Source organism: Hordeum vulgare, chromosome 2H (genome assembly GCF_904849725.1).
Source record: "Hordeum vulgare subsp. vulgare chromosome 2H, MorexV3_pseudomolecules_assembly, whole genome shotgun sequence".
Lineage (NCBI taxonomy): Eukaryota > Viridiplantae > Streptophyta > Magnoliopsida > Poales > Poaceae > Hordeum > Hordeum vulgare.
The window spans coordinates 285428223-285453997 of record NC_058519.1 but is presented as its reverse complement, the minus strand read 5'-3'; the positions used below and the strand labels follow the sequence as shown (position 1 = coordinate 285453997).

The 25775-nt window shown below is 50.0% G+C and overlaps 1 protein-coding gene across 1 annotated transcript; it reads right to left on the bottom strand.

Moving 5' to 3' along the window:
• Positions 1 to 274: 274 nt before the first annotated feature.
• Positions 275 to 25529, bottom strand: LOC123426099 (WD40 repeat-containing protein HOS15). The gene is made up of 14 exons (XM_045109878.1): positions 25220 to 25529; positions 23423 to 23568; positions 23008 to 23353; positions 12405 to 12487; positions 12259 to 12305; positions 11692 to 11839; positions 11413 to 11476; positions 11011 to 11169; positions 10811 to 10932; positions 9040 to 9114; positions 2002 to 2055; positions 1848 to 1921; positions 908 to 982; positions 275 to 820 (listed from the first exon to the last, which is right to left on the bottom strand). Exons 1-14 carry the CDS (start codon positions 25278 to 25280, stop codon positions 601 to 603), a joined length of 1674 nt encoding a protein of 557 aa, XP_044965813.1. The 5' UTR covers positions 25281 to 25529; the 3' UTR covers positions 275 to 600.
• Between the last annotated feature and the right edge of the window lie 246 nt (positions 25530 to 25775).

Sequence of the window (25775 nt, the reverse complement as noted above, 5' to 3'; positions counted from 1 at the left end):
TGACCAAACCACATAATTATAAACAATTTAGGCCAAAATTATCCTTGTCTAATTCATGGATTAGTAAATCATTTAGGCCAAGGAAGAGATACACGCAATCAGGAAAGGGATAGTTTTCTTTCCTTTTCTCTGCAAGGAAAGATACATGCAATAAAAGAAGGGATATTTCTCTTTTTCTTGAGGGCCAAGATCAGAACTGTGAGGAATTAAAAATGCATTTTACATTGTGGATTTGTATCAAAAAAAAACACCTTATATAAAGGAATTGAGGGAGTACATCATAACCGGACATTACCATTAATATCTATATGTTTCAATAAACTAGTCATCTTAATCTATATCACCTTAGTCAAATGATTTGATTGCAGCACAATATATCCATATACTACAACACCAACAAAGTAACATCATCATGTCAACGCGCCGTACATGCTCTTTTGTGAGGCTTGTGCCCTACAAGGTACTACGGTCAGGTCCTACTGTACGTAAACTGGGAAGCTAAAGTCATCCAAAACTTAGAGTAGACTAACAATTTCCCACCAACGGGAAGAACATATATTCTAGCCTTGTAGCTTGATACATGTACATCTTCCGGTGAAACTACATCCTGAAATCCATGACGCAGACAGTATTGTTGGAGAAGCAAGCTGCTATCTTGCTGCCTTCTTTGTTCCAGCACACTTCGAAAATGCCACCGCTCCCTCTGAAGGTCTTCAGGATCCTGCCTTCTTTGACGGACCATATATGTAGGCTTTGATCCAGCGACCCACTAGCCAGGTACTCGCCATCAGGGCTAAAAGCCACAGAATAAACTGGCTGCCTGTAATCAATCATAAATTGACGAGAGTTTAGCATTCTGTGTATGACACAGTAAGTCGCCATAATTTTCTTCTCATAGCATTGGTACCTATGGCCAGCCAAGCTGTATAGAAGGTGCCCTTGCTCAACTTCCCATAGCTTGATAGATGAATCAAACGATGCGCTGCATGTAAAACAAAACAGTCCATCATTGCTGATAAACACAAGGAACCTGCTGGGGTAGCAAAATCCTCCTCAGAAGCAAGGAACCTAATGCAGATATACCTAATTCTGCTAGTTTACCGACTATCTTATACACAAGGGATAAACGAAAGCTGTCAAACAGAAACTGAAACCACTGAATGGTGAACTAGGTGTTTGTACTGAAATAACATTGACCAAGAACTGACCTACAACACAAGTTGACGCTGAAAAAATGTCATCTTGGAGTATTAACATGCTTCGTACAAATCATGATTTTGCATGGGCTAATTTTTTACTGCTGGCTATTCTATTACAAGATGTTATGTTCTCGCTGAAGTGAGGCCTAGTGTGCCATATCATCCAAAGGAAGCATTACACTGGGTTGCAGTAGACACTGAGAACAACTAATCACCCAACTAACTACCCATCCGTAATTTCCAAAATTACAATGGATACCATTGCAGGTAGGAGAGAGCGAACTTACTGAACAACTACTTTGCAGTGTACTGCAACTACCTCTGACCAGAATACATGATGTCCCAGAAAATGTTCAGTAGAACTTTACAATCTTTGACCACTGATTAATAGACTAAATGAATTTGCTACACAGAAATTGTAACACAAGATTTCTCATTAAAAATATTTCTACAATGTTTAATTTTATTATTACTAATTCATACAGGATTAACTGGTCAAGATTACACACTGAAGGCTGCACATAATTCAAACGTCAGGAATACATGTTAGAACAGGTCGGTCAGTTGACCCAACATAAACTGTCAGAAATGAAAATACAAAGGCTTTATTTGTCGTTAAAGGCTCCTGAGCTAATGACCAAATTATACCTTGCCAAAAGCAGCTGTTGGTTGGGATTGTTTGTTCCTGGACCTGTGGGGCTCCATCTAATAGTGTATATTTCCTGCAAAAAGACAGTTGAGCAGATGAGAGAATGTTAGAAAATCGGAGGGATCAGGCAAGGATAACGAATATTTGACAAACCTTGGTATGCTCTTTAAAATCATATACACATTTGTCCTGCTTCACACTCCATATCTGACAAACGAAAAAGAAAAAGGAACGATTCATTACGGAAAAAAGACAAAGCACCTCCATAGGGTCAGCTTCTGTGAAGCCTGACCAATTTTATGTTTAAAAATATCAACTTAAGTTTGGCCAGTTTTATGTTTAAAAATATCAACTTAAGTTTGGCCAGTTTTATGTTTAAAAATATCAACTTAAGTTTTTTGAGGAAGTGGGAGTAAAAAGAGAGGACTCTATCCCTCGCTGACATGGCATGTATCTGACAGCCTGGTCCACTAAAACTAGACAGGGGGTTATATGGAGATCAAAATATGCATCAAACCCCCTCCCATCCTCACCATCAGTAAGTTCTGGTCCACCCGAATAGACCACATCTGTCTCCACCAAACTTAAATCATCTCCCACGAAATACTTGCCAATTCGTCACCTATGTGTGCTCGTGCTTTCGTCTCCGCATCCGAGGCTCCAAGCAAACACCGCATCATCCAGAACTTGCGAGCGCACACGCGCTTCATGCTGTCTGGTACGCTGATGTTAAATCCTAGCATCAAGTCCAATTTTTAAATTTGATCATTTAACTGTGATATGGAGATAATCACTATCTCCCATGTTGCTAAGTATTCACGGGTCATAACTGTTAAGCTTCATGCACTAGCCAGCGCAACCAAAAGTCCGAACGGATGGAAAGGGCTAGGCAATCCACATATACACTTCAACATCCCCTCTCACGTATGAACACGTGGACAGACTCAGAGGAATGGCTCCAGAGGCCTATAAGTGGACACATAGGGGGCGGCAGCCATTTTTGAATAAACTATGAAAGCCAGGACCTGAACTCAAGATTATAGGCCCTGATACCTGTTAAGAGTTATAATATAAGTCATGTACCCTTTTGTATTTATCCCAATATATAAGGGGTTTCCTGCATATAGTCCACCACCCGTACATGTATCAAGTTGCTTTCCTAACATGGTGGTATTAGAGCCTAGGTTTTCTTAGCACGCGCAACTCGTGCTCCTCCCGATCTAATTCCTTGCACAGCCGCCGTCGTTCCTGTCTCCGTCGAAGACTCGTGGCTGTCTCTTCTCCGAATCCCGCTCCAACTGCGCCACGACGTGGTGACAGAAGGACCCCCCTCATGGGAATACAAGTTGCTTTCCTAACATTGTATTAGAGCCTAGGTTTTCTTAGCACACGCAACTCGTGCTCCTCCCGATCTAATTCCTTGCACAGCCGCCGTCGTTCCTGTCTCCGTCGAAGACTCGTGGCTGTCTCTTCTCCGAATCCCGCTCCAACTGCGCCACGACGTGGTGACAGAAGGACCCCCTCTTCTACTGTTGGAGGGAGCCCCGACCCTGCCTGGATCTCGCCCAGAACCGACTCTGCTCTCACGGCGGTTCCAGGTCTTCAGGCGCCAATCCCGCTCGGCGGTTCCAGGTCTTCAAGCGCCAATCCCGCTCCTCTCACGCAACGCGCGCCAGGATCCGCACCGCGCCGTGACGTGCTGTCCGAGGGACGCGCCACCACGGGACCAGCCGCCCGGACTGCTGCCTGGGTCGACTCGATCTCGCCCCGCTCCACCTACCGCCTGATCGGATCTCGCCGTTCCCATTGCCCCAGTCGACGCGGTTTCCGCCCTCGAGCACGATTCCAGATCGGCTCGTTCTCTCTGCTGTCGACGCGGTTTTCGATCCCGTTGACTAAAAAAAATGTCTACTGCATTTGGCTATGTTGTTGTCCCTCGCTGTTCGGTGATCTTCGATGGTACTAACTACACCGAGTTCACTGGCTTCATGCGCATTCACATGCGTGGCATCCGTCTCTGGGGAGTTCTCTCTGGCGAGGTCTGTTGTCCGCCACGTCCGGTTCCTCCTGTGGCTCCCACTCCTCCGACTCCACCGGTTCTTCCCGCGGATGCTCCTCAGGCTGCGAAGGATGCGGCTAAGGTTGCTGATGAGGCTGCTATTCGTGCTTATGATGAAAAGGTTTTGACTTATGAGGAGGCTCTTCAGATGTATCATGGTGCTCTGTCTGTTTACACCAAGTGGCTTGATGATGATGCCCGTGCTTCAGCTGTTCTCACTGCTAGTGTTCTGCCTCAGTTTGCCTCTGAGTTTCTGGGCCTTCCTGCTGTCTTTGAGATGTGGACTCGCCTTCATCAGCGCTATGAGCCCTCTGGTGATGCCTTATACCTCTTTGTGGTTCGTCAGGAGCATGCTCTTCAGCAGGGTGACTCTACTGTTGATGATTTCTATGCACAGAGTTCTGCTATTTGGCACCAGCTTGATTCTCTCCGCAGTGCTGGTTGTCGTAGTTGCCCCTGTTGCCAGGCTGTCCAGGCCGATTTGGAGTTTCATCGCGTCTACGAGTTCCTGTCTAGGCTCCGTAAGGAGTTTGAGCCTCGGCGTGCTCAGTTGTTTGCTCGTGGCCGTATTTCTCTCATGGAGGCGCTTTATGAGATTTGTGCTGAGGAGACTCGCTTACGTGGTGCTGGTTTGTTGGAGGTTCCCTCGGTGCTCCCTGCTCGGACTCTTTCTACGCCACCTGCTGCACCGACCGCTTCTCGCTCGAGTGCTCCGCCGCTCTTGCCCACTCCATCTGGAGGCTCAGGTCGCCCCCGTTCACATTGTGGCTACTACAACAATGATGGTCATATTGAGTCCCATTGCTACACGAAGAAGAAACACTTGCGCAAGGCGCGATCATCATCTACAGCGACTTCGTCCTCTACCTCGACAGCTTCAGCCATCGTTTTGACTGAGCAGGATATTCTAAGACTTAAGCGTCTGCTCGCTGCTTCAAGTTCTTCCTCGACGGGTACTGCTGGTTCTGTGACTGAGGCTTCCCACACTGAGCAACCACCTTCTACACAGTCACATACATCCCCATGGGTTCTGGACTCTGGAGCTTCCTTTCATATGACTTCTAATTCTTCCACTCTGTCCTCTCTTCGATCGCTTGATTCTCCTGTTCATGTCCTCACCGCTGATGGTACTCCCCTTCCTGTCGTTAGTAGAGGCACTCTTACCACTCCTTATTCTGTTCCTGATGTTGCTCATGTTCCTCGACTTACCATGAATCTGTTTTCTGCTGGTCAACTTGCTGATTCTGGTTGTCGTGTCATCCTTGACCTTGATTCTTGTTCTGTCCAAGACCGTCGCACGCACACTCTGGTTGGGGCTGGTCCTCGCCGTCGTGATTCTGAGGGTCTTTGAGAGTTGGACTGGCTTCATGTTCCTTCCGCTGCCCACTCTATCGCCAGTTCTTCCGCTTTGGTCGCGTCGGCTACTGGTTCCTTCCAACAGTGGCATCATCGACTTGGTCATCTGTGTGGTTCTCGTTTGTCGTCGTTAGTTCGTCGAGGTCTTCTGGGGTCTGTCTCAGGAGATGCCTCTTTAGAGTGTCAGGGTTGTCGTCTTGGCAAGCAGATTCAGTTACCATATCCACATAGTGAGTCAGTGTCTAAGCGTCCTTTTGATTTAGTTCATTCCGATGTATGGGGTCCGGCTCCCTTCGCTTCGAAAGGGGGTCATAAATACTATATTATTTTCATAGATGACTTCTCTCGTTACACATGGCTTTATTTCATGACTTCTCGTAGTGAGGTGTTGTCCACTTATAAGCGTTTTGCTGCCATGGTTCATACTCAGTTCTCTTCTCCCATTCGTGTGTTCCGTGCTGACTCCGCTGGCGAGTATATCTCTAAGATGTTGCGTGGTGTTCTTGCTGAGCAAGGGACTCTCTCTCAATTCTCTTGTCCTGGTGCTCACGCTCAGAATGGCGTGGCTGAGCGCAAGCATCGTCATCTTCTTGAGACGGCTCGTGCATTGATGATTGTTGCCTCTCTCCCGCCTCATTTTTGGGCTGAGGCCGTCTCCACCTCCACCTATCTCATCAATCTCCAGCCTTCTGCTGCTCTACGGGGTGGTGTTCCTTTCGAGCGTCTTTTTGATCGTTCTCTCCCCGATTATTCGATGCTTCGCTTGTTTGGTTGTGTTTGCTATGTTCTTCTTGCCCCCCGCGAACGCACCAAACTGACCGCTCAGTCTGTTGAGTGTGTCTTCTTAGGCTATAGTGATGAGCATAAGGGCTATCGTTGTTGGGATCCTATCGGTCGTCGGATGCGTATCTCTCGGGATGTGACTTTCGATGAGTCTCGTCCCTTCTACCCACGCCCATCTTCCTCTACTTTTTCAGTGGAGGATATCTCTTTCCTCACTTTTCCTGACACACCTATCACACCCGTCGAGCCTTTGCCTATTCGCTCCGCTCCCTCTGCTTCTCCACCTCCAGTCGATTTGTCGCCACCATCTTCCACGCTCTCCTCGTCTAGCATGTCAACGGATTCTACACCTTCATCTCCGGTGACTTCTTCGTCGCCACTCCCCGATTCTACCTTGGCGATTCCTCCTTCCATTGTTCCATCTTTTCCGCAGTGTTACACTCGTCGTTCACGTTCTGTGGATGTGTCCTCATCCTCGTCTCAGCCTACTTATGGTTTGCGTTCTCGTCCTCGTCCGCCTGTTGATCGCTTTGGATTTTCCACCGCTGGTGCTGCTGTTCTTGAGCCGACTACTTATCATCAGGTTGTTGTTCATCCTGAATGGCAGTTTGCGATGGCAGAGGAGATTGCTGCTCTTGAACGCACTAGTACGTGGGATCTTGTTTCCCTTCCTCCCGGAGTCCGTCCCATCACTTGTAAGTGGGTCTACAGGGTTAAGCCTCGCTCCGATGGTTCTCTTGAGCGTCACAAAGCTCGTCTTGTGGCTCGTGGTTTTCAGCAGGAGCATGGTCGTGATTATGACGAGACTTTTGCTCTTGTGGCTCATATGACCACTGTTCGTACACTTCTTGTCGTGGCCTCTACACGCCGCTGGTCTATCTCTCAGCTTGATGTTAAGAATGCTTTTCTTAATGGTGAGCTGCTTGAGGAGGTGTACATGCAGCCACCACCTGGGTATTCTGTTCCTGATGACATGGTATGTCGTCTTTGTCGCTCTCTCTATGGCCTTAAGCAAGCCCCCCGCGCCTGGTTTGAGCGTTTTGCCTCTGTGGTGACTGCCGCTGGTTTTTCACCCAGTGTTCATGATCCAGCATTGTTTATTCACCTTTCTCCTCGTGGTCGGACTCTTCTTCTTCTCTATGTTGATGACATGGTCATCACTGGGGATGACCCCGAGTATATTGCCTTTATTAAGGCCCGTCTTAGTGAGCAGTTCGTTATGTCTGATCTTGGACCTCTTCGCTACTTTCTTGGGATTGAAGTTTCTTCTACCTCTGATGGCTTCTTTATATCCCAGGAAAAGTATATCCAGGATCTTCTTGCTCATGCTGCTCTTACTGATGAGCGCATTGTTGAGACTCCTATGGAGCTCAATGTTCACCTCTGTGCTACTGATGGTGATCCCCTGCCTGACCCGATGCGTTATCGTCATCTTGTTGGCAGTCTTGTTTACCTAGCTGTCACTCGTCCGGATATCTCTTATCCGGTTCATATTCTGAGTCCGTTCGTCTCTGCTCCCACATCGGTTCACTATAGTCATCTCCTCCGTGTTCTCCGATATCTTCGAGGCACGATCTCTCACCGTCTATTCTTTCCTCGCTCCAGTTCTTTACAGCTTCAGGCCTATTCGGATGCTACGTGGGCTAGTGATCCTTCAGATCGCCGTTCACTTTCTGCTTACTGTGTTTTTCTTGGTGGTTCTCTCATTGCCTGGAAGACGAAGAAACAGATTGCAGTTTCCCGTTCGAGTATAAAGGTTGAGTTGCGAGCGATGGCTCTTTTGACGGCAGAGGTGACTTGGTTACGGTGGTTACTTCAGGATTTTGGTGTTTCTGTCACTACACCGACTCTGCTCTTATCTGACAGTACAGGTGCTATTAGCATTGCGCGCGACCCTCTGAAGCATGAGCTCACCAAGCATATTGGCGTTGATGCTTTCTATGTGTGCCCTGCTGTGCAGGATCAGGTTATTGCTCTTCAGTATGTGCCTTCCGAGTTACAGTTGACGGATTTCAACACGAAGACCCAGACTAGAGCACAACATGGCTTTTATCTCTCCAAACTCAGTGTTGTTCATCCACCATGAGTTTGAGGGGGGGTGTTAGAGTTATAATATAAGTCATGTACCCTTTTGTATTTATCCCAATATATAAGGGGTTTCCTGCGTATAGTCCACCACCTGTACATGTATATATACCGGCCTATGGCCTCATGGGAATACAAGTTGCTTTCCTAACACCAGGCTCATGCAACGGCTGTCATGGCCACGCGCAAACCTGCATCGCCGTTCAAACCCTCGCAACTAGCTCTTCTCTATGCGCAAACCACCGCCCACGCACATCACCTTTACTCACTATAGCACCCCTGCCCGTGCATGCCGTGTTTGTCTTTCGTCGCCCACAAGGAGGCAGGCATGCATGCCTGTAAAGGTAAGCTCACCGTCTTTTGCATCAGTTCCTCCTCAGCTTCCCAAATTTGATGGAAGACTTAAGGCTTTTTTGCAGTTTCCAATCCCCTACGATTAAACTGGCGGACCAGAGCTATCAGATACGTGCCACATCAGCATGTTACGGAGCCCTCGTGTATTTAGGACTGTGCACCGTATAGACAAGTTTGTTAACTTAAACGAGTAGTTTTCAGAGTTAAAGCACAAAATTGCACCGTCCCAAATACTCACGCTGTAAAGAAATATAAGTGTTTAGTAGTGACCTAAACGCTCTTATATTTCCTTACAGAGGGAGTAGTTTAATGGCTGTAGGTGTTTGTTTCACTCAAATGTAAATTAGAGAGTTGAGATACTTATACATCTGCACAAGCAGGAAAAAATAGAAAATGCAAGATAACATTAATCAATAGCAAGACCACGAAAATATAATACAAAACAAAACAGCCAACAAGGAGCCTGAATTATTAGTTTGTGATGTATTACACAGTGGTGCAAGAACTAGAGAAACTATTAACTACATATAACTATACACAAAGCAAGATGATACCTTTGCAGTCCAATCATCAGAACAAGAAGCCAACAAAGAACCAGTTGGATCCCACTTGATAGCATTAACTTCACTCTGGACAGTGTATTCACAGTCAGGTGGCTACTACGCCAATACTTTTTCAAAAAAAAATATCAATTATATTAATTTTCATGGACAAGAAATGGTACTGTAACTCTTTTTTTAGCACAAACATTATGAAGCTATATACTCCCTCCGTTTCTAAATATAAGTCTTTTTAGAGGTTTCACTAGTGGACTACATACGAATGTATATAGACATATTTTAGAGTATAGATTCACTCATTTTGCTTCTTATGTAGACACCTAGTAAAATATTTTAAAAGACTTATATTTAGGAACGGAGGGAGTAACTAATAGCTGCTCAGCAATTATACTCAGTAATTTCCGGTAGCATATAAAATTATGTAGCCAAGCAATTTATGTATGGACAATGAAGACAGTCATCCAAACAAAATGGTGTGAAGAGATTGAATTAGTTGATCAGTTATTCTAGAATATGAAGAAAAGAAAGGATGACTTGTAAAAATAACCCACCAACATGAAAAGATTTTCATTTCATAAAATATAATATTTCATACTTTGGGGAACTTACTAACTGCTGAAGAAGCCTATTGAGAATTTCCATGTCAGTTTTTTGGTTGTAAGGATCAAGCCAAGAAAAGGCACATGCGACACCGAAAGAATTTTGCACAGTTCAAACCCCAAGAAGCCTATCTTTACAACAACCCCATGAACCAGCACACCCAGCCGCAGCATCCCTCCACCATCCACAGAATTCCTATGGCCTCATGTGGCTCCCCACTCGCCGGAGACTGATATGGACTATCCCAAGCTTGCCATGGCCAGAGGGTGGCCTTCTCTGTGCTCACTGCTGCCGGAGCACGATATCTTCTAGATGGGTCACCTTGCAGCCTGACAGAACTTAGTGGAGTCGGTTTGCACCGACTGGTGAGTCTACCTCGGTGCCACAGCCATCCCATGTTGATACCATCCTCCTACTTGCCGGGCGAGGTGTGGGCTTTGAGCATGTGTGCCTCCAATACTGCACTCCAAAACACGGTCATATAAAGACCTACTCCGGGGTCCACGATGCCTAAGCACAGCTTGTCATGGAGCTTTGGGTTCAGCTGGATGGTAGGTGCCAAAGATACAGGAAAAGATTTATCTCTGTTCTTTATCACCTGACTGGTCAAATTGTTTGAGAACCAAGACGGTGTGATGTTATCGAGTATCGGCTATATTTCAACTTTGTACTAGAAATGAAAAGCTTTTAAATAGTTCGGATGAGCCTTCGTAAAGTACCCTGTGATATATTGGGAAATAACTAAAGGTCTTGAATTTTCTTTCATTATCAGGATGTTCTGTTCAGGCATGAAAAGGATCAAATTATTCTATCTGCGAAGCAATTTGCATGACAATGGCGGAGCGGAGTGGTGATACGGTGGCAGAGCTGGGAGGTGGGCAGGTAGGGATGAAGGGAGGGAATGACAATTCTGTCTTCTTCTGTTATAAGGGTATAGATAAGGAGACGCTATGAGGAGAAAGGGGGTCAAAAGGGTGCATGGTATTCGCAAGAGAGGGTGGAAGTGGGAGAAAGACACCGACATTTGTTGTAAGCCAAAGGTGAATGCCTTTGATCAATGCCTCTATACGCCCATTCTTTGATCAATGCCTCTATACGCCCATTCAACACATAGGCACTTTGCTAGCACATTACAAAATAGCATGTCATGTTTAAGAAAACTTACTTGATGGCCACTGAATGTTTTAACTGGGCGTGGATCCCCAATCTTGCAAACATAGATCATGTTATCAGTTGAGCATGTTGCAAAAGAGTTGTTATTTCGCCAATCAACATCTAGTGTTGGAGCTACATGAAGAACGAGGGAAAGTTAGTTTATGTGCTACATATTTTGTCATGTCGACAACCGGGCCATGCAAACTATACCTGAATGAAATTCAAATTGCTGCTTGCACTCCCATGTCTTTGTATCCCAGACAATAGCAGTTTTGTCTACGCTGCCACTTAGAAGAAAATCACCTTTCCTATTCCATTTCAAAGAAAATATAGGTCCCTTGTGTTTGAATAAAGTCTGCTTTAACTCTCCTGAAATGTTCATTCAGATAGATAAGAATGAAAGAATGCACAAAATCAGCAGGAGGCACACTATGACCATGCTTTAAGGCCCATCCATGTTCTTGACAACTCTTGTTCGAGTAAGATGAAATTATTGACTAAGCCCATATTAGGGAAAATAATGTATTATCGATATCTATTAAACAGAGTTTAAGGCAAAGGATAACACAAACATGCACGCACACCCACACACACAAGATAATGACTTCTTACCGTCCCTACTCCATATTCTTGCCTGGCCATCATAGGAGCCCGTGGCTAATAGCGTTCCTTCCCCCTGGAATGGATGATAAGCCAAATTTTACAAGATAACATGACTTGTTAATGAACCTAGAGGTGAAAGGTGGCAATGGATAATGAGAAAATGAACAAGTTGGCCAAAATAGACATGGCTACCAATACGACGTCGTACTCTAGATTAATTTTGAGCAAAAAAATATTTCACGAATAAGGAATTGTGAATAGAAAAGTATACAGCATCAAGGAACCTACATTCCAGTCAAGTGTGGTGACATCCTTGCTCTTCTCGTTGGTCCTACCCTTGAAATGTTTTAAAACATGAACACTTGCAGGAGAGGGTTGAATGGAACCACATGGACCATCAGGAATTGTCCAAATTCTAGCAGTTGAGTCTCCTGACCTAGCAAGAACAAAATAGCAGTATAACTTGATAACGCGGATACATACAATAAACAACTTTGTAACTACAAGAAGGCAACTATAGACTAGACTTTCACAGATAAAATGAGGGATGGGATAGAATGAGTATATGAAGGAGAAATGCAAATTATCAGGTTTGAATTTGTGAAGCCAGATATTACAAGGAAAGGAGATCTCCATTCCTTCGATCTTGACAGGTCATGCTGTAATCAGGAACTCGGCATGTATCTCAAAAAGACTTCAGCAAAAAGAAAAATATAAAAACAACAGACACTACAATTATTAACATATAAATAACTTGGCAATTTGATGCCATAATAAAATTGAGCGCGTGAGGAGGCTACAACTACAAATCAATACAAGAACATAACTATGTATACAATAGAGCAGATGACCCACCCAGAAGCTAGAAGAGAACCAGCTGGACTCCATGCACAAGCAAAAACCTAAAAGCAAATGAATGCAAGAGAAACAGGAAGTTATAAGAGGGTTGTTGAATCTATTTGACAGGGAAAAACATCTAAGCACTAAAAGAACCTACTAACCTCTGAACTGTGTCCTTCCAAAACGGTTACATCCACACTAAAAATTTCATGAGGAGTTGTACTTACATCCATTGGTTTAGGACCTGAGGTAACTATATATCAGTAGACAATACAATGGTTACAATGAATAAGGCCCTGGTTCTCCACATAACTAAATTTAAAACATATTGAGATAGGAAACTGAGATACCAAGAAAAAGTAAATTCGCATGGGCCTACTACTTTCTTTAAACCATGAACGCAAAAAAGATTTCCCAAAAATGGATGCATGTATACACGGTATTAACATTTAATTCTGTTACTACTCATCATGGGCATCAGGCATGATTAGTCAGCTTTAAGTGCAGTACGCAGTACAAAGATGTCATGTGGTAGTGGACTAGTCTCAGTGCAATAAGACAAACGAAAGAATAATCAATGGCAAACCTAAAAGATGCTAAGAGTGTAAAATAGCTATTCTACAACCCTGGTAAAATGGTGTACAAAATGTCATAGCATTCCTACATATATATTTTGCAGCTGAGTTACTCTTTTACAATATTTTGCATGTTGTGTCACAATGTTTAGTTGTTTACACCAAGAACTGTACAATTATTGCATCAAGTGAAAACTTGCTAGCCCTATCATTTAAACAATACTCACCAAATTTAGAAAACAAGAGCATAAATCAAATTTTAATTATGAAGCATTATACACAGGTCAGAAATAATCCAGCATATAGACATTTGAGTTTTACTAACTCCGCCTATGTTGTCTCAACATAGCCGGTCCCAAGCCCGGGTAAAGGAGGAGGGTTGTGATAGGCTTGGCGAGCCAACGTCAAACTCAGCCACTCTTATAGAGATGAAACCCAGAAGATTTTCGTTGGGGCGTAACCCTCTGAGTGACGCGCCACATCGGAACCTAGGTGTGGTGGAAAATGGGCAAGGGCCGGGCCGTCACCCCCCAGGTGGCGCGCCGTATTGTGATCTAGATACAGTCGCAAGTGAGCAAGGATCGGGTCGTCGCATCCTTAGTGGCGCGCTACATCGGCGCCCGGGTGTAGTGGAACATGAGCAAAAGTCTTCGCATTTGACTCGACGAGTGCGAAGGGTAAGGAAGCTAGCCGAGCCTAGGAGGATTCGCTTAGGTAGCTGGAACGTAGGGTCTCTGACAGGTAAGCTTCAGGAGGCGTTGATATCCTTTGCGTAAGAGACCAAATGGAGGGGACTGAAGGCGAAGGAGGTGGAGGGTACCAGCTTCAAGCTGTGGTACACGGGGACGGTTGCAAACAGAAATGGAGTAGGCATCTTGATCGGCAAGAGCCTCAAGTATGGAGTGGTAGATGTCAAGAGACGTGGGAACCGAATTATCCTGGTCAGGCTGGTAGTTGGGGACTTAGTTCTCAATGTTATCAGTGTGTATGCCCCGCAAGTAGGCCACAATGAGAACACCAAGAGGGAGTTCTGGGAAGGCTTGGAGGACATGGTTAGGAGTGTACCGATTGGCGAGAGGCTCTTCATAGGAGACCTCAATGGCCACGTGGGCACATCTAATACAAGTTTTGAAGGGGTGCATGGAGGATTTGGCTATGGCATCAGGAATCAAGAAGGAGAAGACGTCTTAAGCATGATCATAGCTAACACCCTCTTTAAGAAGAGAGAATAAGGGATTACAGTTGCAAACAGGGATTAGCGACAAGATGGCTCCGCTCTCACCTCCTAGCCTAGCTCCCTCGCCATGCTGCTGCCGCCGTCCCTGCCGGTAGGCCCTCCCCGCGCCCCCTCCCCTCCCTCCCCCAACCCCTACGCCATGGCCCCAGTGGTGGCTGACCCTGTCGACCGCCGAACGACCCTCTCAGGCGAGCGCGTCTCCTACGGGGAGCGCTGGTCCAGTTCGGAGAGCGAGTCTTCGACGCGCTCGTACAGAGACGTCGCCGGCACCCCGCCGGCCGCAGAAGCGTCGCCGGCCGCCGTCGCCCCTGGACGCGTCGCGCCTGCTGCCCGCCAGCCCGCCAAGGATCGTCTCGGTCCCTGCTCGGAGGTTCACCGCGTCTCGGGCGGACCAGTGCTCGACGCCGACGGCTTCCAGCAGCCCCGCCGTCGGGAGCGCCGCCGCCGCCCGCGTCAGGATGCGCTCCCCAAGCCCTCACCTTCGCGCCGTCGCAGCCCGTCCCCAGATGAGCTCGCGGGCCTCTGCTTCCGGTGCCTCGATCACCGGCACTATGTGCGGGATTGCCCGAATGACATACGATGCCGGCGCTGTCTCGCATCCGGCCATGCATCCCGCGACTGCGGTGGCCGGCGGCCCGCCGTCACGCCTCCGCGCTCCCGATTCGGCGCCGCGGACCCGCAGCCTCGGCCTCCTCGCGGTGCCCCCGCCAGAGCCTCTCCTCCTGCAGCACGCCCCCGGGCGACTCCCCCGCCCCTGCCTCCCGCCCCTTCCCCGGCGTCCACGCTGGCCTTGGCCCGGCCGCCGCTCCAGGACGGCCCCGCGCGCGTCTTCATGGCGCAGACCGAGGAGATGGACGAGGCAGAGCTGGTGCTCGCCCGCGCGATGGTGGCCTCCGTCACGGGCAACCGGCCGCTGGTGACCGCCGACAAGGTCGCCGAGCTTCTTATCTGCTCCCTGGAGCTCGCGGAGGGCGACTTCACTGTCCATCTGCACCACCCGGAGGACTTTCTGATCATCTTCTCCTCCCTGGCGACCATGCGGCGGCTCCGAGGCGAGCACTTCATCAGCTCGACGCGCTTCGCGCTCTCGCTTCGGCCCTGGTGCAAGCTCGCTCATGCCGGTGCCGGAGGGCTCGAGTACCGCGTCGAGTTGGAGCTCCGCGGCATCCCCGCCCATGCCTGGCACCTCTCCACCGCCGAGCACGTGCTGGGCGGCAACTGCTGGATTGAGAGGCAGCACCCCTGCACGCGCTCCCACGACGACCTGGCCGTCTTCCGCCTCTCCGGCCGGGTGCACGACCCCGCCGACATCAGGCGCGCCGCGGTCCTGTAGATCGTCGAGCAGATGCCCTGTTGCGTGCCCACGGAGGCGACGTCCATCAGAACCCTCACGTTCCCTGTATCCACCGCTCTTACCAAGGCGGAGCTGATCCGGGCCGCTCCGGCCGGCTCTCAGGCCACTGGTGGTAACGGCGGCGATGCGGATGACGCAGGTGGGCGGCACGGTCCTGGCAAAGGTCAGGGCCCCGGTCCAGGGCGCGCGCGCCATCGCGGCCGCAAACGCCGACTTAAAGGACGAGGCACAGAGCGGCCGGGTCAACGGCATGGCAGTCGACGCGCCGGCGCTGCACGCTCACAGCAACTCCGGCGCTCCGATGGGGCAGGTAAGGTGGCATCCTGGCCGTCCTCGGCGGCGCCGCCGCAGGTCACGCCTCCAAAGCGGAAGGGGATGCTGACATGGCCAGGTCAGCAGGGCCCCGTTGGCTCCCGTCACGGCGTCAGGAAAGGAAGGAAGGGGTACTAAAGACCTGCCCAAAGTTGCTTTGCCCGTGGCCCCAGCGCAAAAAGCAGCCAACTCCTCGGGCGGTGACGGCGCGGCTGATGGCATCAGGCCAGCTGGCGGGTTGTCATTAGCTGATGCTGGTCTCGAAGCGGCCGCTAATTCAAATTCTGGCGCACCCCCCACGACCGAGGAAGATCCGGTCGGGTCCGCTCCTGCAGCGGCTGATCCCATGCCCCGTCGGGATCGCTGCCTTCTGCGCCAGGGCCCAACACCGCTGCCTGAGGGGACGGACGCGCCTGCCCCACCTGCCGCCCGGTCGGGGCAAAGCGCAGCTTCGGTCACCTTTGTCGCGCCCGTCCTGCCACGCGCCCCTCTTGACCATTCGCTGCGGCCCTATGTGTGCGCCATCGAGGAGAGGGCGGGAAGCGATGCCTCCTCCGCCGAGCCAGACGCGCTTGCTGTGACTCCGCCCACCCGCACGACTGCAACTGGGCCCACGGCCGATGCCACGTCCGCTGCCTGGCCTACTGAGCCTGCGCCGATTCTGGAAGGGCCCACCTCGCCCGTGCCAGCTGCGGGGCCCCCCGACTGCAGCGGCCCCGCTCCTCCCACGATCCTGCAGAGGCGGCCGCCCCTGGGCGCTTCGCCTCGCCACCAGTCACCCTGCAGAGGCGGCGCAGCTGTGCCCCCGTCAGTCAGGCATGGACGCTGGACGAGTTCCTGTCCGCGGCGACGAAGCAACTAGACGCGGTTCTGCCTTCACCTAGGAAGCGTCCGCGCCCCCCTCCTCAACTTCAGCCCCAGGCGGGGACGCTCCGCAGCCGCCGCAGCTCCGGCCGTTGCTCCACCCATGGCTGATCGGAGGGCAATCGTGCAGATCCTGCGCACTCTCGGGATCGTGGGCGCCAACCAACAGATATCCCCTGCCGAGATGAAGGCCTATGACGACATGTTCGTCGCGCCGATCAGGATGTCGGTAGTGCAGGCCATCGCCGCTTTGGTCGACCGGACGGTTCCTGCAGGCCTGGCTCTTCCGGTAGGCGACGCCATGGTTTGCGCGAGCTAGCCCGGGTGGTGCACCACACTCGATCCCATGCTCATGTATCACGGACCTCAAATTGTTGTTTGGAACGTCAGGGGCCTGAACTCGCGCGCTAGGCGTTGTGTTATCCGCTCGCTGCTTTGTACCACCCGTGCATCCATTGTATGCCTCCAGGAAACAAAAATGGCATTGATTTGCTCGTCGATTGTGTTGGATATCCTCGGATCCGAATTTGATGGCTCCACTTACCTTCCGGCTGATGGCACTCGAGGAGGCATCCTCATCGCCTGGAAGAGCAGGGTTGTCACCATCTCAGACCCCCTGTTCACCCAGAACGCGATCACGGTGAAGGTGTGTGTGCCCAGCGGCACGCCGTGGTGGCTTTCCACGGTGTATGGCCCCCAAAGCGACCCGGATAAGCTCCTGTTCCTACAGGAGCTGAGGGACATTCGCGCCGCCTGCCCGGGCCCCTGGATGCTCTGCGGTGATTTCAACCTCATCTACCGCGACGCGGACAAGAGCTCCGGTAGCCTGAACCGCCGCATGATGGGAAGATTCCGGCACACCATCAACGACCTCGCCCTGAAGGAGGTCTACCTCAACGGGCGCCGCTTCACATGGTCGAATGAGCAATCGCCGCCGACGCTTGTGCACCTCGATCGGGTCCTATGCACCGCGGAGTGGGAGGACTACCATGGTGAATGTCACCTCCGCTGCCTTGCGTCAGTCGTGTCTGATCATTGCCCGCTACTGTTGGATTGCTCTCCAATGCCCGTGCCCCACAGGCGCTTCCGCTTCGGGGACTTTTGGCTACGTCTCGATGGCTTCCACGACACAATCGCCACAGCCTGGAGCTCGGTGCACGACCCTGATCCCTTCCAGCGGCTGGTTAGGCACCTGCAAGCCACGGCCCGTGCCCTCACTAGTTGGAGTGCCAAGTCCACGGGCAACATCCAGGACAAGCTGGCCATCTCGCGAGCTGATCTCCCGCTTCGACCATGCTCTGGAGAGCCCCCAGCTCACCCCGCCGGAAGAATGGCTGCGCAAACAGCTTAAGTTGGCGTACCTTGGCATGGCCTCCCTTGAGCGCACCATTGTCCGACAGCGCGCCCGCATCTCTTTCCTCGCGGATGGCGAGGCGAATACGAGCTTCTTCCACAGGCAATGCACGTATCACCGACAGAAGAACCGAGTACACAACCTGCTCGTCGACGGGCATGTGCTCTGTGATCACGAGGAGATGGCCCATGCGGCATTCGCACACTTCGACGAGCTGCTGGGCACCGCTGCTGACCGGGCTCACACGCTCAACCTCGAGCAACTCATCACGCCCGGCGACCTAGACAGCCTGGAGGCACCCTTCAGCCCCGAGGACATTTGGGCAGCGGTCAGACGCATGCCTGCGCACAAGGCACCAGGTCCGGACGGGTTCACCGCCGAATTCCTGCGGGCCTGCTGGAGCATTATCAGGCAAGACATCATAGACGCCTTTGAGCAGCTATATACGTTGCGCGGGCGAGGATTCAGCAAGCTCAACCAAGCCCTGCTAACCCTGCTGCCAAAGCGTGCGAACGCCCACAAGCTCGGCGACTACCGGCCAATCTGCCTGATCCACATCGTGGCCAAGATCTTCGCGAAGGTCCTGTCGTTGCGCATCGCTCCTAAGCTCGACAGCCTGGTGAGCCGCAACCAGAACGCTTCATTGCCGGACGCACCCTTCACGACAACTTCGTCCTCGTCCGGCAATCCCTAAAGATGCTTCATCACCTGGGCGCGCCGCGCATCATGCTCAAGCTTGACCTCACGCGGGCCTTCGACTCCATATCATGGCCGTTCCTCTTTGAGGTTTTGCGCCAATATGGATTTGGGGACAGGTTTAGGGAATGGCTGGCCATTCTCTTATCTTCGGCCAGTACCCGTGTCTTGCTCAATGGAGTGTTCGGCCCCCCGATTTGGCATCGTCGCGGGCTGTGCCAAGGCGACTCCACATCCCCGCAGCTATTCGTCCTGGCGGTTGACACGCTTGCCCGCCTCATGCACCGGGCGCTCCAGACCGGCATCCTTCGGCGCCTTCATCCACGCCGCAACATCCCGGCCATTTCCCTTTACGCCGACGATGTGATGCTGTTTTGCCACGTCGAGATGGGTGAGGTTCTCGCCGTGAAGAGCAACATGGGTATCTTCGGGTCAGCATCGGGCCTGCAGGTCAACTACGGCAAGAGTTCTGCCACGACTCTGCATGGAGACGTGTCAGGCGCCGCCCTGTTGGAGGTTCTCGAATGCCAGACAGCGGACCTGCCCATCACTTACTTGGGCATCCCGCTCACCACCCGCCGGCCCTCCGCGGCACAGATGCAGCCGCTTGTCGACGTCGTGGCTAGGCGCCTCCCGTCGTGGAAAGCGTGGCTCATTGACAAGGCCGGGCGACTGGCACTTGTTAAGTCGCTGCTCAGTGCGATCCTCATACATCAGATGCTCGCCCTGGCGCCCCCAAAGAAAACACTGAAGCAGCTCGAGAAGATCCAGCGCGGTTTCCTTTGGGCCGGCCGCGAGGTCGCTCATGGAGGACACTGCCACGTGAACTGGCGCACGGTCTGCCGGCCGATCGCGTATGGCGGGCTGGGCGTCCGAGACCTTGAGCGCACAGCTTGCCCTCAGACTCCGATGGCTTTGGCTATCGAGGACGGACACCGACCATGCCTGGCAAGGCCTCGACCTGCAGTTCACACCTGAGGAGCGAGGCCTCTTCTACGTCTCCACTTCCATGGTGGTTGGGGATGGTCTGACAACCCTTTTCTGGGAAGACCGCTGGCTCCACGGTCAGTCCATCCGCGAGCTCGCGCCCCTGCTCTACCTATGCATCCCCAGAAACAGAAGAAGAGCGCGGACGGTGGCGGAGGGCATTGTCGGCAACGCTTGGGCACGTGACATCCGCGGAGTTGTAGGCCTGCAAGAGATAGGGCAGTACCTGCGGACATGGCAGCTTATGACGCACACAATACTGTCCACCGAGCCGGACAAGCTCGTTTGGAACTGGACGGCCAACGGCGTTTACTTGGCGTGGTCCTGCTACCGGGCCACCTTCCACGGATTGTTGGCATGCCGCTCCTGGAAGCTCATTTGGAAGGGGTGGGCACCGCCGAAGGTGAAGTTCTTCCACTGGCTCGCCAACCTGGACCGCTGCTGGACTGCAGAGCGGCTCGCTCGCCGCGGCCTTCACCATCACCCCCGTTGCCTGCTTTGCGACCAAGAGCCGGAGACCATCTAGCACTTGCTGGTCACATGCCCCTTTGCGAGGCAGGCTTGGCACGAGACCCTATCTTGGTTGCGCCTGCCGGCCCCGTCGCCAGAACACGACGCCTCGCTCCAGGACTGGTGGATGAGGGCGAGGGATGCCACGCCACCATCGCTTCGCAAGGCGCTGATGTCGGACGCGCTTCTGGTGCCCTGGATGATATGGAAGCATAGGAACGCGTGCGTTTTTGACCATGTTACACCATCGCTCGATGAGCTCATGGATAGGATCAAGGATGAGACCAGGTGTTGGGCAAGAGCCGGGGCCAAAGGGCTAAGGGTAGTCTTGCCCACATCTTGGGATGTTCACTAATCCTCATGTAACGATGTTGTAATAGCCTCTTAGGAGGATGTAACCCCCCTTCTTTTCAATACAATGAAACGCAAAGGCTTTTTGCGCTTTCTCGAAAAAGAAGAGAGAATCACATCTAGTGACTTACAGTAGTGGGCAACACTCTAGCCAGATTGATTTCATCCTCTCGAGAAGAGAAGACAGGCGTGCATGCCTAGACTATAAGGTGATACCTAGAGAGAGTGTTGTCCCTCAGCATAAGCTTGTGGTTGCTGACTTCCGCTTTCGGATTCGTGTCCAGCGGGACAAGCGTGCCAAAGTCGCTAGAACGAAGTGGTGGAAGCTCAAGGGGGAGGTAGCTAAGGCGTTTAAGGAGAGGGTCATTGAGGAGGGCCTTTGCGAGGAAGGAGGTGATGCAGACAACATGTGGATGAAGATGGCGACTTGCATTCGTAAGGTGGCCTTAGAGGAGTTTGGCGTGTCCAGGGGAAGTAGAAGAGAAGCTAAAGATACCTGGTGGTGGAACGATGATGTCTAGAAGGCAATTAAGGAGAAGAAAGATTGTTCCAAACGCCTATATCTGGATAGGAGTGTAGACAACATAGAAAAGTACAAGTTGGCAAAGAAGGCCGCAAAGCGAGCTGTGAGTGAAGCAAGGGGTCGGGCGTATGAGGACCTCTACCAACGGTTAGACACGAAGGAAGGCGAAAGGGACATCTATAAGATGGCCAAGATCCGAGAGAGGAAGATGAGGGATGTTGACCAAATCAAGTGCATCAAGGACGGAGCAGAGCAACTCCTGGTGAAGAATGAGGAGATTAAGCATAGATGGCGGGAGTACTTTGACAAACTGTTCAATGGGGAGAGTGAGAGCTCTACCATTGATCTGGACGACTCCTTTGATGATACTAGCAGACGTTTTGTGCGGCGAATCCAGGAGCCAAAGGTCAAGGAGGCTTTAAAGAGGATGAAAGGAGGCAAGGCGATGGGCCCTGATTGTATCCCCATTGAGGTGTGGAGAGGCCTCGGGGACAGCGATAGTATGGCTAACCATTTTTCGAGCAAACAAGATTGTCGATGGAGTATATTAGTACCAATCTTCAAGAACAAGGGGGATGTTCAGAGTTGTACTAATTACCGTGGAATTAAATTGATGAGCCATACAATGAATCTATGGGAGAGAGTCATTGAGCAACGCTTAAGAAGAATGACAAGCGTGACCAAAAATCAGTTTGGTTTCATGCCTGGGAGGTCGACCATGGAAGCCATTTTCTTGGTACGACAACTAATGGAGAGATTTAGGGAGCAAAAGAAGGACTTGCATATGGTGTTCATTGACTTGGAGAAGGCCTATGATAAGATACCGTGGAATGTTATGTGGTGGGCCTTGGAGAAACACAAAGTCCCAGCAAAATACATTACCCTCATCAAGGACATGTACGATAATGTTGTGACAAGTGTTCAAACAAGTGATGGCGACGCTGATGACTTCCCGATTAAGATAGGACTGCATCAGGGGCCAGCTTTGAGCCCTTATCTTTTTGCCTTGGTGATGGATGAGGTCACAAGGGATATACAAGGAGATATCCCATGGTGTATGCTCTTTGCGGACGATGTGGTGCTAGTCGATGACAGTCGGACGAGGGTCAACAGGAAATTTGAGTTATGGAGGCAAACCTTGGAATCGAAAGGTTTTAGAATTAGTAGGACCAAAAGACCGAGTACATGAGGTGCGCTTTCAGTACTACTAAGCACGAGGAGGAGGGGGGTGTTAGCCTTGATGGGCAGGTGGTACCTCAGAAGGACACCTTCCGTTATTTGGGGTCAATGTTGCAGAAGGATGGGGATATCGATGAAGATGTGAACCATCGAATTAAAGCCGGATGGATGAAGTGGCGCCAAGCTTCTGGCATTCTTTGTGACAAAAGGGTGACACAAAAGCTAAAAGGCAAGTTCTATAGAACGGCGGTTCGACCCGCAATGTTGTATGGCGCTGAGTGTTGGCCGACTAAAAGGCGACATGTGCAACAGCTAGGTGTGGCGGAGATTAGCATGTTGAGATGGATGTGTGGCCACACAAGGAAGGACCGAATCCGGAATGATGATATACGAGATAGAGCTGGAGCAGCGCCAATTGAAGAGAAGCTTGTCCAACATCGCCTGAGATGGTTTGGGCATATTCAGCACAGGCCTCCAGAAGCCTCAGTGCATAGCGGACGGCTAAAGCATGCTGATAATGTCAAGAGAGGTCGGGGTAGACCAAACTTGACATGGGAAGAGTCCGTAAAGAGAGATCTAAAGGATTGGAGCATCACCAAAGAACTAGCCATGGACAGGGGTGCGTTGAAGCTTGCTATCCATGTGCCAGAACCATGATTTGGTCGCGAGATCTTATGGGTTTCACCTCTAGCCTACCCCAACTTGTTTGGGACTAAAGGCTTTGTTGTTGTTGTAGAGACATTTGAGTTTTACTAATAGTTAGCTAAATATATTGCAAAAGGGAGTGGTAGAACGGAAACAGAACAACTAAAAATAAATTACCTCCACTGGCAAGGGGATCCTCCTCGTGCTTAATAACCTTATCAATATATTCTGTGTTTTGTTTTTCTCTTTCCTTCTCTTTCTCTTGCACTTTGTCTCTTTCAGTTCTGTCTTTTTCCATCTCTTGGTCTTTTTCTTTGTCGTGGCGCTCTCTCTCCCGTTCACCTCCAAGACGATGTTCATGCTCCTCGATGCACTCTTTCGCTTTCCCCTTGTCCTTGTCGCAAACAATTTGAAGCCTCTCCCTTTTTCTCTTCTTCACAATCTGTTGCAACTCTTCAACATCTTTTGTGATGATTTCAAGAGGTTCCAGAAGAGCAAAATCCTTCCCAACTTCTTGATCATTCTGAAACAAGAGAAGTGCATGATGTACCACACATCAGCCACACTAGAAGTATGAGATAAACATACTTACTTCATCAGTATTTGCTTCTAATTCTATGTATTGGAGGCCTTTCTGCACAACAGTGATAAGAGCGCCAGGAGGGACAACATTTCCATCTATCCCACCTTTATGTATCCCTGCTTCATACCCTAAAGTAAATGCAGAATGAACAAAACCTGGAAAGTTAGTTGGAAGAGACACAGTTAGGCCCCATTTGGAATGCAGGAATTCATAAACAGAAATAGCAAAAAATAGAAGAATAGGGAAGGAATCCAGATTCAAAACAGAGGATTGCAAAAACACAGGAAAGTGAAACAAAGGATTTGTGTACATTAAGTACTTGCATAATTGTAAACACCACATTAAGAAACTACTTAGTGAAAATAATTAGATCTTAAGCTCATACTCCAGTGAGCTAACAAATGATGCGCCTTGGCTCTCTGCGTATATATACACCAAACAACAATCATGTGCATGCTTTAAGAAAAGAAAACATGTTATTTCTCCACCACACGATACATCATTCTCTTCCTCATCTTCAGTTCATCAAGCTTTTTATCTTCACCATGGCTGAACAGAACATAACCACCACCACCCCACCCCCCTCCTCCCTCCCTCCCTCCCTCTTCACAATGGCGCCCAGCACAAAACCTCTGCCAGTACCGTGTTCAGCTTGTTACCAGGATACCGTTTTCATAATTGACGGAGCCCCTCCATGCATATCTGGCCTACGACTCCTGGAGCTTTCTTGCACTCCGTGACTTCATTCCCCTGTCTCTTCGAAGGGCTCCATGGCACCAAGTGAGCCACTGCTACAGAGGTTGCAGTGGCTCAGTCTTAAGCGAAGAGCCAAAAAATATATGGGAGTGGATGTTTGCGATTTCTAAGAACTTCTGTCGAAGTACGGGAAACACGTTCCTATCTTGTAGAATTCCTATGGCCGTTCCCATGATCCAAACGGCACAAGGGGAAATTCCCCATGTGAACGATATTCCTTTGCTTTTTCTGTGTTTTTCCCGTGAACCAAACATGGCCTTATCAATGAGAATAGAAAACCATGTGTTCAATCATAACTAAATATGCCAGCAATTCTAGAAGGTGCAAAAAAATATCCTAAAGAATAATACTCCCTCCGTTCCATAAATATTGCCGTGGTTTTAGTTCAAATTATGGAATGGAGGGACTAACAAACAGCTGCATAGTAGAGCATGCCAAGGCTGGACAAAGTTCAGAAATACAATCTCAAAAGAAAAAAGATTAGAAATCCCAGCATAAAACCGTCCCCGCAATGCACCAGTAACAGGTGCTTAAAGAAATCAATCGAACTCAAATAAGAAACAACCGATAGCACTATTTGGATGGTTTTGTCTTCCGAGGGCTTGTATGAATTTCTGCATTTGGGGTCAGTAAAACTAATACTGCCGCAGAGGTGGATGAATTAGCACCAGAAGCACAATTTAACCCCAAAAGTACCACTAGAATTTCTTGAAACTAAGCGATCAAGTTCCACTATGAGCAAAGTTATCTAAAACCCTAATCTGAAAAGGAATGAAACCTAAAAGGTAATTAATAAGAGAAACGCCAGTGCAAAACCTGAAACCACAGTCCCAATCTAAAAAGTCGCAAAACACAAGCTCTAGACGCTTCATATGCAGCATTCAGCATTATCAGATCCCTACTCTCCTATGTAACACGCAAATCCGCCAAAACCTCGCCATCTGCAGCACAAAGGACCCTAACACCTAAATCCGCGTAAAGCATGACAGATTTTCTCGACCTAATAATCAAATAAAAACGTAACATGAAGGAATGGGTCTAGGTGCGGACCGGACTCCTGGAGGTAGCGGAAGACGAGGAAGTTGAGCTCCGCCGAGGTTATCGCTCCCATCGTCGGCCAACGCGAGCGCGCCCAGCGCGCGGTGATGTGGTCGGGATTCGGGAAGAAGATGTGAGAGAGAGACAGAGAGGGGACAAGGCAAGGAACTCGATGGGCGGAACCGGGGATGAAGCAGAGCGGGATACAAAAGTGAAATTATTCTTCTGGCTCTAGGGCTTGTTCAGGAGTGCTCTACAGCCGCGAACTCGGCAACTCCTCAGCCAACAGGATTAGAGGATCTGCAGCCCCTCCCCAACAGGCCCCCGTGCGCGTTTTTTTCACCGACGCTCAAAAATCCTTAGTCACTCCCACGACGCCGATTTTCAACGGTTCGATCATTTTTTGTCCGATGATCCTAGACCGAATCCAGTGCATTGGGGACGTTTGGGGCTTCCGTGAAAGGAATAAGGTGCGTGGATCATCGTTGTTAGCCAAAAACGTTTTTTTTTAGATTTGTCCCCTGCGCGCATTACATTTTCGTCGCCTTGTTGATCCGTGTGCCGTCCA